This window comes from Thermobia domestica, chromosome 11, assembly GCF_964235325.1.
Source record: "Thermobia domestica chromosome 11, izTheDome1.hap1.1, whole genome shotgun sequence".
Taxonomy (NCBI): domain Eukaryota; kingdom Metazoa; phylum Arthropoda; class Insecta; order Zygentoma; family Lepismatidae; genus Thermobia; species Thermobia domestica.
The window spans coordinates 226133415-226150958 of NC_137464.1; the positions used below are offsets into that span (position 1 = coordinate 226133415).

At 36.0% G+C, this 17544-nt stretch overlaps 1 protein-coding gene across 1 annotated transcript in view; it reads right to left on the bottom strand.

Moving 5' to 3' along the window:
• Positions 1–2486: 2486 nt before the first annotated feature.
• The window catches only part of LOC145664776 (uncharacterized), a 51299-nt gene continuing 36241 nt past the window's right edge, over positions 2487–17544 (bottom strand). Inside the window, exons 7-8 of the mRNA XM_081731731.1 lie at positions 16857–17123; positions 2487–2719 (exon numbers count right to left, since the gene is read on the bottom strand). Of these exons, the coding sequence (XP_081587857.1) occupies positions 2502–2719; positions 16857–17123 (485 nt within the window). The 3' untranslated portion in view covers positions 2487–2501. The remainder of the gene's footprint in view (positions 2720–16856; positions 17124–17544) is intronic.

Below are 17544 nucleotides of genomic sequence, written 5' to 3' on the forward strand. Positions count from 1 at the left end.
GCCAAATAAATTATTATTAAATTAAATATATATCTATTTTCTGCATGCGAGGAGTAACAGCGTTACTTGTTTAGGAGCTAAAAGCAACTGATTCCTTTCGATGCCTATGAAGCTTATTTATGTCAGTAATTTCCTAACAGATTGACAGTTCCCCAGTAAATTGTTTGATTCCCAGTGGAGATTGTCCCTGGGACGAGACGAGAGGATATAGAATTTTTGTAACGATGTACGAGAAGTGACAGCTCTTCCAACAGACACTTTCAAGACACCTTTCCAAAATGAGAGTCTCAAATCTTCTCTCATAGGCAACCGTAATTCCCGGTGGGATTAGATATTATTGATCCCACTGTAAACTGAACATAAATGTATTCATGTATGTTTTCGCTGCTGAAAAGAGAAGCCATACATACTTACACAATATAAAATCCCTAACTAATAAAATATTTGTTTTAATAAGGAATATACCTTTTTTTCACATATCTCGCGCAATATAGTTTACATTTTCCTTTTTCTTAGTATTTCGCTTCCTTTAGGTATTACCAGCATCTTCAGAGCTCTCACCTTATGAACATTAAATCGAGAAGCGAATCATACTGGCTATTTGAACCCTTCCTCACAAATATTGCACCCAGTATACTTCTAAAAATACTGTATAATTTCCTTCAAACTTATTTAATCATTACAAACTGCACATTTAGTCTCACTGAAAACAATAACGAATCCCACATTTACATTTTAATTTATAGTAGCCAATTCATTTAGTTTTCCCCAAATTAAGAGTTTTTTGTGCACTTTTTATACTTACTTTTATTTACACGAAATTTGTATTATTTCATAGGTTTATAATATAATTTCAATTTTTGTCAAGAGATTCTTGGTCTACATTTAATTCTGGCTCCCTTGTTGTAATAAAGTAGGATTCACATGTCGAGTTTTCTATTGTGACAACGTCTTATGGAGCAACAATACCTTATTCATGGTGTGCTTCGTGGTGGCCAAATGTTTAAAAAGTCCTGAAACCGCGAGGACTTGTTCCTTCAAGTCTGACGTTCTTTAACTCTTGTAGTTACGTTTCTTTTTGTCATTCCAAATTGCAGACTGCCAAATACGTACCAGAAGCACTAAGACTGTCCATATAGTGACTTTTATATTCAGATAAATTACTTTCTAAACTTGTCCGTAAGATCTGTAGCTATGGAATGTTTCAGAAAAAAACTGTTGTAATATCTTGTGCAAACCCTGTTAACATTCACATCATAATATCTAATAAATAAGTCCATCTGTCCCTTATAAAACAACCTTATTCAAGAGTTTATCAAAATATACAACTATATCTTCATACTGACTCAACTGGTCTTTTAGTATCGACTCAATTACGGTGTTTATCCATGAGTAATCAGATATAAATACTTTGTTGATACCAAGCTGAAGCTTGATGTTATGGAACTAACCGTAAACATTGTTTTAAGTGTTTCACTAATCCCATCAAAACTATGGAACGACATAATATACTGAACCACACTGAGAGCCCAAAATACTTCATACTTGGTTACTTCACCACGGAAAGTGAAACTATATAACCCTTGAGCAGGACTCCTCGATAACTCTTAAGGCTGTCTGGGTAGGAGGGAGGGGAGTCACTGTATTTATAACATGTTCACTGTTACTGGGCTGTTCCTTTGATGCATATACAACCACATGTTTTCATGATGAAGCACCAACATTGAAAAATGATGACAAGGACGTATTTGTAAATCTCATTTTCAGAAGTTGGTCGTTGCTACTGTCTACTACTATCGGTCACAATTGCTTTTCGACCATGTTTCCTGGGGAAAAGTTCTCTTATAAGCAACACAATATGAATGAAAAGAAACCTCCACCACAAATTCGGGGTTAGTAGTTGGTTCCAGCCACAGATCACTGAACTTTGTCTTTCTACTTGCCATTTTCATTCAATAGAATACTCCCACAAAATTAGTGCTTGACAAATCTGCAGTTTTATCACTCAGGAACCAGATATACTTTTAAGAAAAAGTCTTGCATAGGAAATGGAAGAATGCGAAACTTAACTCAGGAACCCCCGCCTATCCACGTGCTCACAAGATGCGACTCCCCCCTCAACGGTAGATTTTTTGTACTTTTTTCTCAAACTAGTGAGGAAAAATTTGTATTTTCCTATTGACCTCATAACTAATTTCCTGTCTTTTCCTAACAAACCATGAAATTTCTGACATTTCCTGCCAATGGGCACCCTGAACCGATATTAAAAATTTAACGTATTACGATGTTTGTTAGATGATCCATGCATAGTCAAGAACTCGACTTCAATGATACTTATTTCTACTTCTATAAAGTAGTTGCTATTTCATAATTCAAGAAGATTCCTTTATAATTCTTTCATAATTCATTCTGCCGCATCCTATACATACAAAGATGCATCTATATGACATTTACTGACAAAAAGAAATGTATCGAGAGACAATTATCGATTTGCCACGCTTTTAGAATGGAAAAGAAATAAAAATCGAAGGCCACTTTTCGAAACGTTTATTCCTGTTCTTTAATGTCATGCTACCAACATTTCTTTTGAACGGTTTTTTCTTGCGACGTATATTTTGGAGTCTGGCACGTAGAATCAACTTCAGTTGCGTGCGAACTTCTGGAAACTTTCTCTCGATATCATCCAAATCTCTTTTCTCTGTGAAAAACTGCCATCCTTCTGAAATGACAATGAAAACAATTATCACTTAACAAAAATGTAAACTGTCTCACTATCTTTGAACGCGTGCAATTTATAACACTATATGGTACAGTCCGCAGTAAGAAACTTGCAACATGAGCATGTAAGTTTATTGCGAAACGACGAAGTCTTTTGCTCCAAAATAAGACTGCGGTGGAGGACGCCGAGGTTTCTCCTGGCGTGATTCGTGCCACTTAGACGTTATATTGATTCCCTGCTCTGTTAGGCGTAGTTTCACAATAAACTTACATCCTCATGTTGCAGGTTTTCTGCTGCGGACTGTACAACTATTTTAGACTTCCAATTTTCAAGTTACTGAAGGGGATCAACACTACAACTACTATTCCCACATTTTTCTAAAGAAATCAACATGCTCTCAATATTTTAAATGTTATTCATCGTATTTGACATAACATCATGTTCAATGTCAGCCATATTTGTTTACTATTAAACCAAAACTACTGAGCAGCAAGATAGTGCCTTTACAGCCAATGAGAAAGAGGCTTGCATTCTAGTTAAGTCGATGAGGGATAGGTCCTAGTTCCACCCTGAAATGTAACGATGCATGATTTTACAAATTTCAGATAGAAAATTAGATCAGGATCGGCACATCCCACTGCAAAGCAGCTCAAATCATAGATAATAGATGTTGCCAGCCTTCATATAATGCATGAAAATCAATTTCTGTGGAGGAGTGGGATAAGCCATTCATTTCTTGTTTGTCGCATTTCGGTTTTCTCTTGATCTAGTGTGAAAAGTACGTTTTACCTTGCCCTCGATACCGCTGCGAATATCTTGTGATCAAAAAGTTTTCCAAATCACTTTTGAGAATATCCTCATACTTATCTATGGATAACTGATTGACAAACTTTGCTTATTTAATATCATGCTTCGTATTTTTATTGTATTTATTTCATAATAATCAAATTATAGACGCTGTTCAACCTTTCCCTTTGATTCTTCTTCCCAAGTAACAAGGTTACTGGAATGTGGCGACAGCGTAGTCGCACCTTATTCTCCAAAATATACCTGTCATATGTGAAAACAGAACATTCACTTCCCATATTACTAATACTAGATTCCTCACCGTAAAAAAATTATTAGGAGTAAACGTATGTAATGCTGTGCAAAATTCCAGTACTATACGGTCATTTTCAGATCCTGATTTTCTAGCGCGAAAAAAGTTGTGTCTTAGCATCTTATGTGCACAGCTTGTTCAATATTTGCTGGCTAGAAACAAGGTATAGCAGTATTGCTAGTAACTTTATTCAACTACATGTAATTGTTATTCGGAATGCAGAAGTTGCTATATCATTCTGCCTTTTTTTTTTTTTTAACTGTGCAACATTAAGAACAGTGTCTGTACGTGGATGGTGTCAAGTGTAAAATTTGAGATATCTTTTAATAGTAACTGAATTGCATACTATCTTTATAATTATTTAGCACTAAATACTGTTCTAGGATGCAATACATATTTCATTATAACTAACGATTTCTGAAAAGCCCAAGATAAATGAAATGAAATTGAGTTTTACGTCTCGCGGTTATGCCGGTTAGGCTAAAGGAGACGGTGATTATGAGTAATGAGTGAAATGGTGGAATGAAGAAAGTGGAAGAAAACGGGAGAACCCCGAGAAAACCCACGCACACGGTGTTTGTCCACCACAAAATTCACTTGGCGGGGGCTGGGATCGAACCCGGGACCCCGAGCACCGGAGGTGAACGCTCTACCACTGAGCCACCGCGGCCCCTGAAAGGCCCAAGATAAGTCACGATAAAGTAAACACTTTCTGATCTCATTTTCTGTACATTTGTACAGAGTTCAGTGTGAATAGTATGCATATTGTTTCTCTATATTGAATTAATTAAAACAAGCAATAAAGAAATATGGACTTTTTTTTTAACCTGAAAAACATTAATTGGGCATTTTATGGATTAAGCATTCGCGATAATTATCAATTAAAAGCTACAGTGTCAGAAATTTTAGTTTTCCGGCCACCACTAGCACTCACTTCTAACTTGCAAAAAATATACAAGGTGCAGACAAAAGATGTACGATGAATTAATCGAAGAAATGGGAAATGATTCTCTCCTCATACTTCATAAACAATGAAAACAGACCGAATATATTCATGGAAGAAGTATTAAAGGTCTATACCAAATCAATTACACAAATGAACCGCGCTGAATATATCGTTTACTTGAATATTACCTAATGATCGTATCATTCAATAATTGTTGATAGTTCTTCTATTATAAGAGACAGATAAGATCGCAAAAATCTACAATATCATTAGCGTTTGCAGATGATATGGCGCTTGTTGCGGAATCTGAAGAGAAAATCAATAGGATGTTAGAAAATTTGAGGAAGAGCTGTGAAGAATATAGGATGAAAATAAATGTTAAAAAGACAAAAGCGACGATGACTGGAACGAAGAAGTCAGTGTCAAATATAGAAGTAGGAGGGGAGAAAATAGAACAAGTGAATAGTTTCTAACACTTGGGCAGTATTATTAGTGATGATACGAAGTGTGAACGTGAAATAAAAACAAGGGTAGAAATGGCGAAAGAAGCTTTTAGGACGAAGAAAAGTCTAGTTTGTGAATCTTGAATAAAGAGTTGAGAAAAAGAATCATAAAATGCTTCGTGTGGAGTATTGTGCTCTATAGGTCAGAAACATGAATATTACACAAAAATGATGAAAAACGACTGGAAGCTTTCGAAACGTGGGTGTGGAGAAGAACAGAGAGAATCAGCTGGGTCGAGCGTAAAACGAATGAGAGAGAGTTAGAAATGGTGAGGGAAGAAAGAAGATTTTTAGATATTATTAAAAGGAAGAGAAACTAGCTGGAACATTGGCTAAGAAGGAACTGGGTGAAAGCAAATAAGTCAGGACACTGAAGGGCAAAAACCATAATGCTTCCACCATAACATGTTATACATCAATAGAAAGAGAATGAAGTGTAGTTACTTGTTTTGCAGAATTTGTTGTGAAATTGTAGTCTATTGTAAAGTAATAAGCTTCTTTGTAACAGAAAGTGCTTTAATGTGCTGTTTTGAAATGGACGGCAAGTGCATTGTTTAGTTTTTTTTTCCACTGAGCATGTGTGCAATACTTTCACTATTCTTCATAGAAATGTCATCTATGGGATGTTACCTTCGAGGCCAAAATGGAAATTATCAGCTCTATGTGGGTAGGTATCGCTAGTAGCAGCGAAAACGAGAAGACCCGTGTTGTTATGTTACGTACGTCACGGAAAAGGTGGTTAAGTTTATCCTGTACAATAAAAAGCGAGTGGATAACTGTCATTCGTTAAATTATTCAAATAGATTATGCCTTCTAACAGTAGGAATTTACAGCAAACTTTTGTAACATCTGGTTAACCAATAAAGTGCGTGACCAACGAACTAAATGCGTGACGTACGTAACATAACGGTATTTGTTACGTACGTCACGGCGAATAATAATATCTACTGCATATCCAGTATCGTCTTACTATATGTAATGTAATGTAAATCAATTTACATCGATGGTAAAAGTGGATCTGAAAAGGTGGGAGGGCGGTAGGTAGCGGCAAGACGCCACGCCGTTCCCTTTGCATATCTTTGCTCATTGTATTTTTTTAGAAACGGGGGGACGCCGTACATATTTTATCGAGGTGGGAGGGGGCGTTCCCCCACACTTTTACCCCTGTTTACATCCAAGGTCTGTTATGTGAACCAAAAGATCCTGAGGAACTGATTGAAGTTTATCAATGGAAGAGAGGTACCCTAGAAACTGTTCATTGTGACTTTCAATCATATGTGACAGAAATGTAGAAACAGTTACTAGTGTATCGGCGTCACACATACAACGTAAGAAGACAAAATTGGGAACTGAGCACCTTCAAACAAGAAATGAAAAGGGTCTCCATGTGAATTAAGTGGTTCTGCAGACAGACTTCGCAGAAAATTACGCAATTAAGCATCAAAGTTATGGCGGACCATTGATCAAACGCAGCGATCCTACTGTCACCATTTACACCGCAGTAGCATACTTCAACAATGAAAAGCGAAGTAATGGACTTATATCTGACACGATAAGCCATGATACTTTCGAAGTAGCCATCTTCAATGATTTAACCATCAATAACCTTTTGCTGAATGTCCATTAAGAAAAGCCACTTATGAACAGACGAAGCGAGCCAACATTTTCAGAACCGGAAATCCATGTCCTATCTAATGCTGTTAAATGAAATTATACCAAAAGACTGGAACGAAAGTATCACGGAAAGGGAGCACATGATGAAGTTGAAGCAAAGGTGAAAAGAGTAGTTGGTTCCGAGTTTGTCAAGGAAAAACAGTAGTGAAAGACGCTAATGATTTCCATTTCATCGCTGTCAAAAATATCCAGCAAATTGAATGCCTTTTTATATCGCATCAAGACATAGCCAAGTACGACCTTCCGTTTGTTACACACTTCACAGCAACTAAAAGAAATCAAGTCCGCAAGATACGTTGTTCTTATTGAAAGGGTAGTTGCTGTGATATATGAGAACACAAGTGCCAATCCTGAAAAACTCATACCAATTGCACATTGCCAGGTGAACAGTTGCTCAGCAGCAGTGGGAGTGACATATGTTCAGATCCAGATGAATCTCAAGGAAAATATTTCGCAAAGTATTAGTGACAAATTGCTTCCCTCCTAAAATGTTGACATCGAGATCGGAAGTTATCTTCCAGTGACGTATGCAGTCGGGCGGACACAAAACACACGTGGGACACATAACTACTGTCGAAAGTGATGGAATGTACCGAGTAAAATACATGTGTAAAAGTGACCAGGGCAAAGACACATTCTTTTTTTTTTTTTTTTTTTTTTCATTTACGTGTAGACGACTATGATCTGGGGAACGAAATCACATCCAGAAAGTTCTTCCAAAACCCCGTGAGAAACGAGGTCGCTTCACTTTTGCCCACGAGCACCTGAAAGATTTGAACATTACTAATTAGTACAGTGGTTCTCAAACTTGTTACCGCGACCAACATTAAATATTAAAAAGTACTTTCTGGCCCACCTACTTTTATGGTGTTACTTCAAACCAATTAAATTTTGTAAATCATATTTCTAATTTTTTCATATAAAGGTAACACAGAGCTAACACTATTTTCAACGCAATGCCCTACCCTGTGACAGATTTTGACTTAGCTATTATCTTTCTATCTTAATCCAGCATCTCTACTGAAATGAAATCTTTTAGTTTTACGTCCCACGTTTACGCCGGTTAGGCTAAAGGAGACGGTGATGATGAGTGATGAATGAAGGGGTGGAATGAAGAAAGTGGGAGGAAACGGGAGAACCCCAAGGAAACCCACGCACACGGTGTTTGTCTACCACAAAGTTCACTTGGCGGGGGGCTGGGATCGAACCCGTGACCCTAAGCACCAGAGGTGAACGCTCTACCACTGAGCCACCGCGGCCCCCTACATCTCTACTGACTGTACAGCAGGGCAGGGTTCTGAGTAACCACTTACTCTTCACCCCATTAACAAACGCTTTCAATTTTCATTTCCTGAACGGCGCTTACTTTACAACATATTTTTATCCATCAAAATAAAATTTTCACAATTAAAAGAAAAAACTCGCGACCCACACTTTGAGAAACACTGAATTAGTAAAATGACACACTGTATGTTTGTAAGCACATTTTTCTATTTTTCGTACTATGTTGAATTTTGTAATCTGCCACTTACACACGACTGTGCGTTATCATCAATAAATGTCAGTAACTTATATTGGTTTACATTTCTTGTATGGCTTTCCAATCGATCTCTATTCGCATTCTCTAAAGTATTTTTGCCTTATATTCTCAATATTTCAATAAGTTTTACGACTTTCAGTTCAGAGTCTTCACTCCTCCACAATTATTTTTTCTTGTCAAAGTGCACGCTGTTACGTACGTCACGAAACATGTGCGTACGTCACGCTAATTGCGATCTTTTTGCTAAAATACCGATGCATCGAAAACCTCGGTTCCAATGCAGAAATAACACAATTGTAGTCAATTATAAACGTAATTTTCTTCGAGCATACACATGCAAAAGCAGAGCAGAATTTACCGTTTTCTTCTCGATGTCTGACTTTCATGTCCATTTCACTGTGCGTAGGTCACGACGTTTTACATATTCATGCAATTTTTATTGGTAATTGATAGATGATGTATTTTATACCAATTTAATGCTGAATTTTCCATCTTTCTAATAAAAAAAGAAGTAAAGGAATATCTTCATTATGAAGGCCGCTACACTCGAAGAAAGTAAGAAAAGGAAGTCAACATGTTACGTACGTCACATTGCTTTCACCCAACTGTATCAAGGAGGACATGCTAGAGGGTATGGTGGCCTAAAAGAGACGGAGGGGTCGAAAGAGACTACAATTAATGGACGATATCAAAACAGAATAATCGTATGTGAAGACGAAGAGGTTAGCGGAAGACCGTGCAGCACGGAAGTTTCTCAGCTGCAGTAAGTGACCTGCCAATAATGGCAGAATAAATATGATGAAGATGATTAGGGTTTAATGAAAAGAAAAAATGTCCAAAGATGGGACATACGAATCTATAGATCTCACTGAGTAGAACAAAATAATATGAGCCTGTATAAAAACTCATGCGTAGTTTTCGAGAAAATTAAGAAAAGCTTAATTATTTTGTAAACTTAAAAACTGATGTTGAACCAGAACCAGGCCACTTATTACGAGCCTGACTTACTAAAAATAATACACAATTTACCATTTTTCTTTTACTTGTTTATTCTTAAGTGAAAGAAGATAATGAAATGCAAGTCACCACAATCATAGAGAATGTTATTCTACAACAGAAAATATGAACCTGAAGAATGTTCAGTGTTGCCATCCACAGAAAATAGTGTTGCCAGAAAAAAACGCTCCTAAAATCTAAGTTAAGACCGCGACTAGAGGAACGATCTCAACTGCATTTGGTTACGTATCATGTTGTTTTGGTTTCTCGTGCACTACTTTTTAAACAACAACATTATTTAATTTTAATAACTGTATATTAAAACTATTCTGTTTATTACAAACTAAATAGAACCATTATTTAAAATGTAATTCACAGGATACCAAAACATAATACGTAATCAAATGCAGTTGAGTTCGTTCTTCTAGTCACTGTCTGAACTTAAGATTTCGGGGAAATGTTATTCTGGCAACACTAATTTCTATGGATGGCAACACTGAAAAATCTTCAGGTTCATATTTTCTGTTGTAGAATAACATTCTCTATGATTGTGGTAACTTGCATTTCATTATCTCCTTTCTCTTATGAATAAACAAGCAAAAGAAAAATGGTAAATTTCGTATTATTTTTAATAAGGCAGACTTAAGGTGAAACAGATACTGAAGTATGCCTTTATAAAGCTTTTTATTGTGACATTAGCATGACGACAGTACGTAGTATGCTTAATGAGATATAACCCAAAGTTATTAACTTTTAAGGTTTAACTTCTGTTTAACTAAACTGTTATCCAAAGATAAGACATAAATCAACTTCAAGCTGAACAACATGACACACTTAAGGGTAAATTCTGATGCGCAGTTCCCAAGAAAATTAACGAAAACTAAATTTTCTGCTAAAATGTACCATTGTTCATTGCCAATAACGACTAACAATTCTGCTGGAACAGACTTTATATATTTATGTAGTGTATACGAGGGGCAGTCAAAAAGTTCCCAGAATTCTGTGGTAGCTCTTTATTGCCACAATATAAGCACACATTTACTTAATTGCCTTCAAAGCTGGCTCCTTCGGAACACACACACACACTTGTTCCACTGCTGCTGCGATTGGTGGAAACACCGACGAAAGGCCTCTTTAGTATCTTCCGAAGTTCAGCCGTCGTGTTAGTTTTGATCTCTTCTACGTTGGCGAAACGAAAAAGGTCAATTTTTTAGCTTTGGAAAGAGCCAAATATCCGATGGTGCTAAACTGCTTTTTAAGATCATCAAACTCTCTAAATCAGATTTTCCCCAATTTGCACATGAACTTGATGTTCGCGCGTTTCGATTTCTGAAATTGCGCCGACTGATCATTTACAACGATATTGTATGTCTATGCGATAAATTACTTCCATTTTTCTTGTAGTTATTTTGGACAACGGTGCTTAAAAGTGCACAACTGTTTTGATAAGAAGAAGAAATGTAGAATATATGTTGATTTTATATTGATAATCAGTGAATGTGAGTTGTTAAAAAGAAAATAGCTATTTTGCTTCGTTGCTATGACAACATAATAATAATTTTCATAAAAAGTTTTGAGAATAAAAAGTTAATGGAGTTCTGCATTTGATATGTCTAATTCTCAATGCATGCAATCAGTAGTTTTTATAATTACAGGTAAATAAAATTTATGAGCCTTATGCAGAGTCGTTCTAACTTGTGATTAGTGCCGTACTAACATACGTTTCCTGCAGTAGTCAGGCTTTTAGTATGAAAGTTAATCATACGTCAAAATGGCTCTGCATAAGGCCCAAGGTATTTAGCCGTGTTGACTTATATTGCAATTCGGACTGTGAGCTGAATGTAACGTGTAAAATATAAGAAGTTAATCGTTACACATTACACACACTTCCGTTTAGCTACACTACTCGCACACTTCCTGCAATGAAATGTTTACACTTGCTGTATCGTACAAGATTCATTGTGATCATATCAGAAATGCCAAAACTACAGCAGCATTCCGGGAACTTTTTGACCGCCCCTCACATGTGAAGAAAATATACATTATAAACTATCAGATCGTGTCTTCTAACAGTGACATACGCATACTCCTAGCAGTGACACAATACAAACTCCTAACAATTATGAACATACCACGTACGTATACAAGAGACACTATTGAGGATTCGAAAACATGAAATTCATTCATTATTTCATCATATTTTGCTCAGCTCTTTCAATATATATTTACTTATTCCACTATTTTCAAGGGCTTTGAAAATGAAAAATAAATCCTAGAATTTTTCGTAATTTTCAAGAAGTGAGGACAAAATAATCACCTATTGTTATCTTCACATTTTGAAGCTTATTTCAGGTTTAAATTTCGGCTATATAAAGTAACATTTGTTACTGGTAAATATTGTAACTAGCCTAAAATGTGCTTAAAGCTTTAAATTATGATACAAAGTTCAAATCATGTCGTGTGACAAATGGTGTCATGCATCAATTGACCAAGCGCCAAAACATGGCTCTGAGACATTGAAGGAAATACACAATGTTACCATTACGATCCAGTTCTTGGCGCTTAGTCTGATAGCTTTTCCTGAACGTTTAAGCAAATAGTAGGGTTTCAAAACATTTCTTTTTACATTATTTACATTGTCTCCTATTCATTGATGTAAAAATCTCGAAAATCGAAAAATGGCGCTTGGTCAATTGATGCATAGTACCGTCCAATTACAAATCCCAAAAGTGTTAATGCTCGTAACGTAATCATTATCCCCATTTTTAAGAGCGGAAAACAGAGATCAAATAATTGCCTTTAAACTTTTATCAAAAGCGGTCACAATAGAAAAATGATTGTAAATTTGTGTGATGGTGACTTAGTAACCATTAACTTAATACTAGGGTCACTTGAAGTGGATTGACCCTTTGCTATTTTATATGTTAACAACGAAAAGTGATAAATTTAAGGCAGTTAATAATCACTGCACTGTAGCCAGCAAAATATCTCCATAGTCTTCTGACCAGTAAGTTCAGAACAAGAGGACCAATTTGAGTAACCCTTATCTGAAGTAGAGAGAATATAAATCACTGCATACGATTGAAAACTGTCCAAATTGATCAACCCATCCCAAAACATACGAAGCGAAATGAAATCTTTAGTTTCGTGTCTACTGGTTATATAATAGAACAAACGGATAACTGCAAGTGAATGTTAATGGAAAAATTAGTTCAATTAAAGAAGTGGGAGGACACGGGAGAACTTCGAGAAAACCCATGGACATGACGTCGTCCACCAAACCTTCACAATCTACCATCGAAACAGAGAGTGCCAGTGATTATTTTACTATTAAGCCTACCTGCAGTCCTGAAGTTACTGACAAGAGAACATATAGCGGAAGGCATGTACTTCTGCTGATGACTGTACAATATTCAACTGACATCATAAAATAATTATTCCATATAAGATCAACACAAGATTTCCACTACGCCTTCGTTATGTGCACTTAGGATAACAACAATCTCCCTTTATTGAATAACCGCGATCACGCAATCAAACACAATGGTTGGAAGTATTAAATGTCGAATATCGGCCACCCAGATTGAATATATTTTTACAGCGTAGTGTGTAAAATATCTTCATTTCGCACTTCTAAACTACGTTATGCATATGCATTACAAGTCTTACAGAATTACTCTATCCGTCCGTCTATCCACCGATATCAGCACAAAAAGTGTAACACAACATTTTCTTGGGATATAGTATACATGAAGCTGCATCAGTTCCCGAAGGAGCAGGACGCTCATACTTTTAGGGATTATTCATTGAGTATGTACGAACTTACAAAGGGGTAACAAAGCGACTTTTATTTACTTATCAACTGATACGAAAATAAAAAAGAACGTACCTGTACTTTATATCTGCATGTGTAGTGCCCTTGTACTTATCTATGACTGTGTGTGTGTGGGGGGGGGGATTTAACGTATATCGCATGTCTTGTGCACATGGATACTTCTTACTATTGCACTACGTAGAAAATTTATGGTATTTCATGTAGAAGTGGTAATAGAACACAGAAGAAACGCAGATCAAGGGGTTCTCATGTATACTATTACCTTTTCTTGATACAGATTCAGCATCCTAAGATAGGTCCTATCTCCGTCCTTAGATTTAATTTTCCGGTTTAAGTATTCTATTGCCATAAAGCAAAATCGATAAAAGAAAGGGGGAAATCTTTATGTGAACTGATATAAAATTTCTAGTTTTACATCCTACATTATGCTCATTATGCTAAAACAGATGAATGATTACTGAAAGCGATTGATTAGAAAATAACTGGTGGAATGATAACGTGGAAGGAAACGGAAAAATGAAATGAAATCTTTGAGTTTTACGTCCCGCGGTTATGCCAATGGAGACGGTGATGATGAGTGATGAATGAAATGGTGGAATGAAGAGTGGGAGGAAACGGGAGAACCCCGAGAAAACCCACACACACTGTGTTTGTCCACCATAAAGTTCACTTGGCGGGGGCTGGGAAGGAAGGAAACGGAAGAGCCTCGAGAAAACCTAACAGATCGACTCATTTAGCCTAAGATCTAACCCGGGATCCCTCGTACCAGAGGTGAAAGCTGTATCAATGAGTCACCTTGTTTACGAGGAATGTTCCGAAAGTAAGTTTCGTCATTTTTTCACAAGGAAACTATTGCCAAATACAAATACATCATGAATTATATACCTTGCAATACTTTTCGACATAGTCGCCACTGACATTGATACATTTGTCGTAGCATGCAATCAATTTGAAGAAACCACTCTGGTAACACGCGGTGCCCTGCGATGAAAGGAATTGTCACACAACCTACTCCACCCCAGCATTGTTTTCGAGGTGACGTCCCTCGCACCTTTCAATGCAGGAAACAGGTGAAGTTCGATACCCTGGTAATGTTGTTTTCATTCATGGATATGGAGGGACGCCCACTTGGACTTTCATCCACCACACCCTGCCTTCTTTTACTGAATATGCAACACTAGCGACCAACCATTTAAAGAGATGACCTCTTCACCATACACGGTCTGTAGGTGTTCGTGGATGACGCACACACTATTCCCTAGTGCTCATTCATACCGGATAACATCACGCACTTCCATTGGCCACCACGTTGTCACTACACATCTGTCTGCCATCGTGATTTGTACTCAAATAACCTCGGACACGCCGGTCGGCTGCTACTCTCTCTTCTTCGCGCTCTGTGCATGTATCATTCCACCCCCATTGACACTCCTTTCGTCGCTGAACCAGCAACGGATGTGGTTTCTTATGGCGACTGTTTGTTTCACCTAGTGTACTATCTTCTTCTTCAAAACAAATGACGAAACTTACTTTCGGAACGATCCTGGTATGTCCCAACAATAGATTCAGTTTCCGCCCTTATCTCTGTGTCCAAAATGAAAACGAATTTAGTAATTTTAGTTTCAATATTGGATCCCTCAAGTTTCGAAGGCTACCTGGTTTAACAATGTTTCACTTCTTTTCTCTACACGCACTTACGAAGCCTACTTATTTCTGTGTTCAAGCTGATGACTTTCGACCGGAACACTGACTGAGACACTTACACATTTATATGCAGATCATATAATGAGGTAACGGAAGATTTTTAACGTTCACCATTTACGGATGGTAATAAAATTTTATATACTAAAATGATGAGATTATTATTTTAAGCCCATTCCGATCCAATTTTTCAACCACCCGCAAATATCCCGGCAGTAATTTATTTTGGATGAGAAGAAGTTGGCAGATTAATTAAGCAAATATGAACTCACTCACCTGATGCTATTATTATCTAAGGTTACATAAAGTAATCCAAATCTTTTTGTTTACAACTTTGTAATATCATTATCACTTAAATATATTTTCCTTGCTACATCCAAAACAGCTAATTTAACGCACTTCCAAGTATTTACGTCAAAGCAAATAGCAAAGCGGAGGAAGAAAGAGAATACAATCTACATTATGTGTTGGCTAGAATCTGTACCACGTAAGAAAACACATCTGGTGAAAGAACAAACGAAAACAAGTAGTGTCAGACGCCTTTCAACAGCAAAGTAAAAAAAAAAAAGTAAGAAAAGGTTTGATAAAGGATCGGAAGTTTATTTAGGTTGGTTACACAAATTTCCTTGCCTTTTTACACCTGTGGTTACGACTGTCACCAAAATAAATGAAGGGCTCGGGAGGAAATCATGATAAGTGACAACCGCAAGTTTAATGATACTGAAAGTTTGTATATATATATATATATATATATATATATATATATATATATATATATATATATATATATATATATATATATATATATATATAAAACTCTCAATTTAACAATTTAATTTTTAATAGGAAATATAATTCCTATAGATGTTTACTATTATAATAAAACTGCATTTTATGAGATATATTTTTTCCTGGCAGCGCGGCAAACTATCCAACTCAAAAATAGCACAATTATCACTTACCATGTTTTCCTTCCGAGCTCTTTAAATATTAGGTTTGCAATATGAACTTGCAGTTTCGAAAGCAAACAAAGTACAATTTTTATTTTCATTTGATGTGTAACGACATTTTATTATTATTATTATTATTATTATTATTATTATTATTATTATTATTATTATTATTATTATTATTATTATTATTATTAAATAAGAATTTGATTTCTTGGCCTACTCCGGACGCTGAAAAAGTCTTATTGCATAAACTGATTTCAAAATTTTAATTACGGTATGCCACAACATAAAACATAGAATTTTTTTTATTAAAAACTAGGTAAATAAATCAAAATTTTCAAAACTTGGGCTTTCGAGAGAATTTCAAAATTTTTACTTGACAAGAAAAATTGTCCAAAGTCTATACACAAAGGGCTTATTAATACTAATAAAAAATGTACGATTACCTTTGGGCCTACACTCACTGGTTCCAAAGCCTGGAAAATTTGACGAATAATGTCAAATTCAAGAAGAATGTTGAAGAAATGTCTGCTATTACACATTAGTTACAGCCACTTCAAAATGTATATAAAGCGAAATAAAAAATAAAAAGCTTATCCAGCACTCAGTCTCATCAGAAAATTAATAAAAGTAATTTTTAACATTAATTTCACGCTTTCATCTTTTTACTTTTATTTATTTATTAGATTCGTTACCATGCCAGCAAGTTCCCAACAAATAGCCAACGCGATATGACAAACACGAAAATCCTGGTAGTGTCTGATCGAGATGCAAACCTGGTATCTTTGGTTTATTTATTTGTTTATTGATTAGTTAGCATACTTTGTCCGATATAGTTTTCCTTGCTGGAATACGTGGAAGTTTAACTTTAGTGTATTCTCCAAACTTACCTTTGAAACGCTCATCTTCTTGTTTGAAGAAAAAGGGTTCGTGAGTCCAGCTTTCATTTATATTATTTTGTTCTGTCTCCTTTTCATTTATATTACTTTCTTCTGTCTCCATAGATGGTTGTTGTTCTTTCAATCTGTTCTTTTTGTTGTTACTCGAGTCCTCGTCTTCCGTGTCGCTTGAATCGTATTTAAATGGATTTTTTAGCCAATCGGTGTTCTGTTTCTTCAACGCTTTTGTTTCGTAAGTTCCATCCGAATCCTCTTTTTCTGCAAAGGTAAAAAAGAATTAATAAAATTTATTGTATCAGAAACCATACATTGAAGACACATCTAAGTGAAAGTTCTGTCCTTACAGTTTTCTTTAAAACAAAATGAAATCTTATGCCTGTCCCACGATTTGCCTGTTAGGCTAGGGGAGATGACGATTAAAGCAACTGAATGATGATGGAAGCTTACTTCGTTGGGATCGAACCAGGGACCCCATGCATCAGAGATAAGCGCTCTACCACTGAGCCAACGTGCCCTCTACCTTTAAGACAAAGAAAAGTTTCACTCACTAATACCAAAATTTCACGAGGCTGTAACTATCGATAGTAAAAGAGTAAGAAAATTCATATTTGAAAATAAGCTGTTCACGACCATAATCTTCAAACATAAAGTTACAATATAATTATAATCAGAAATATTT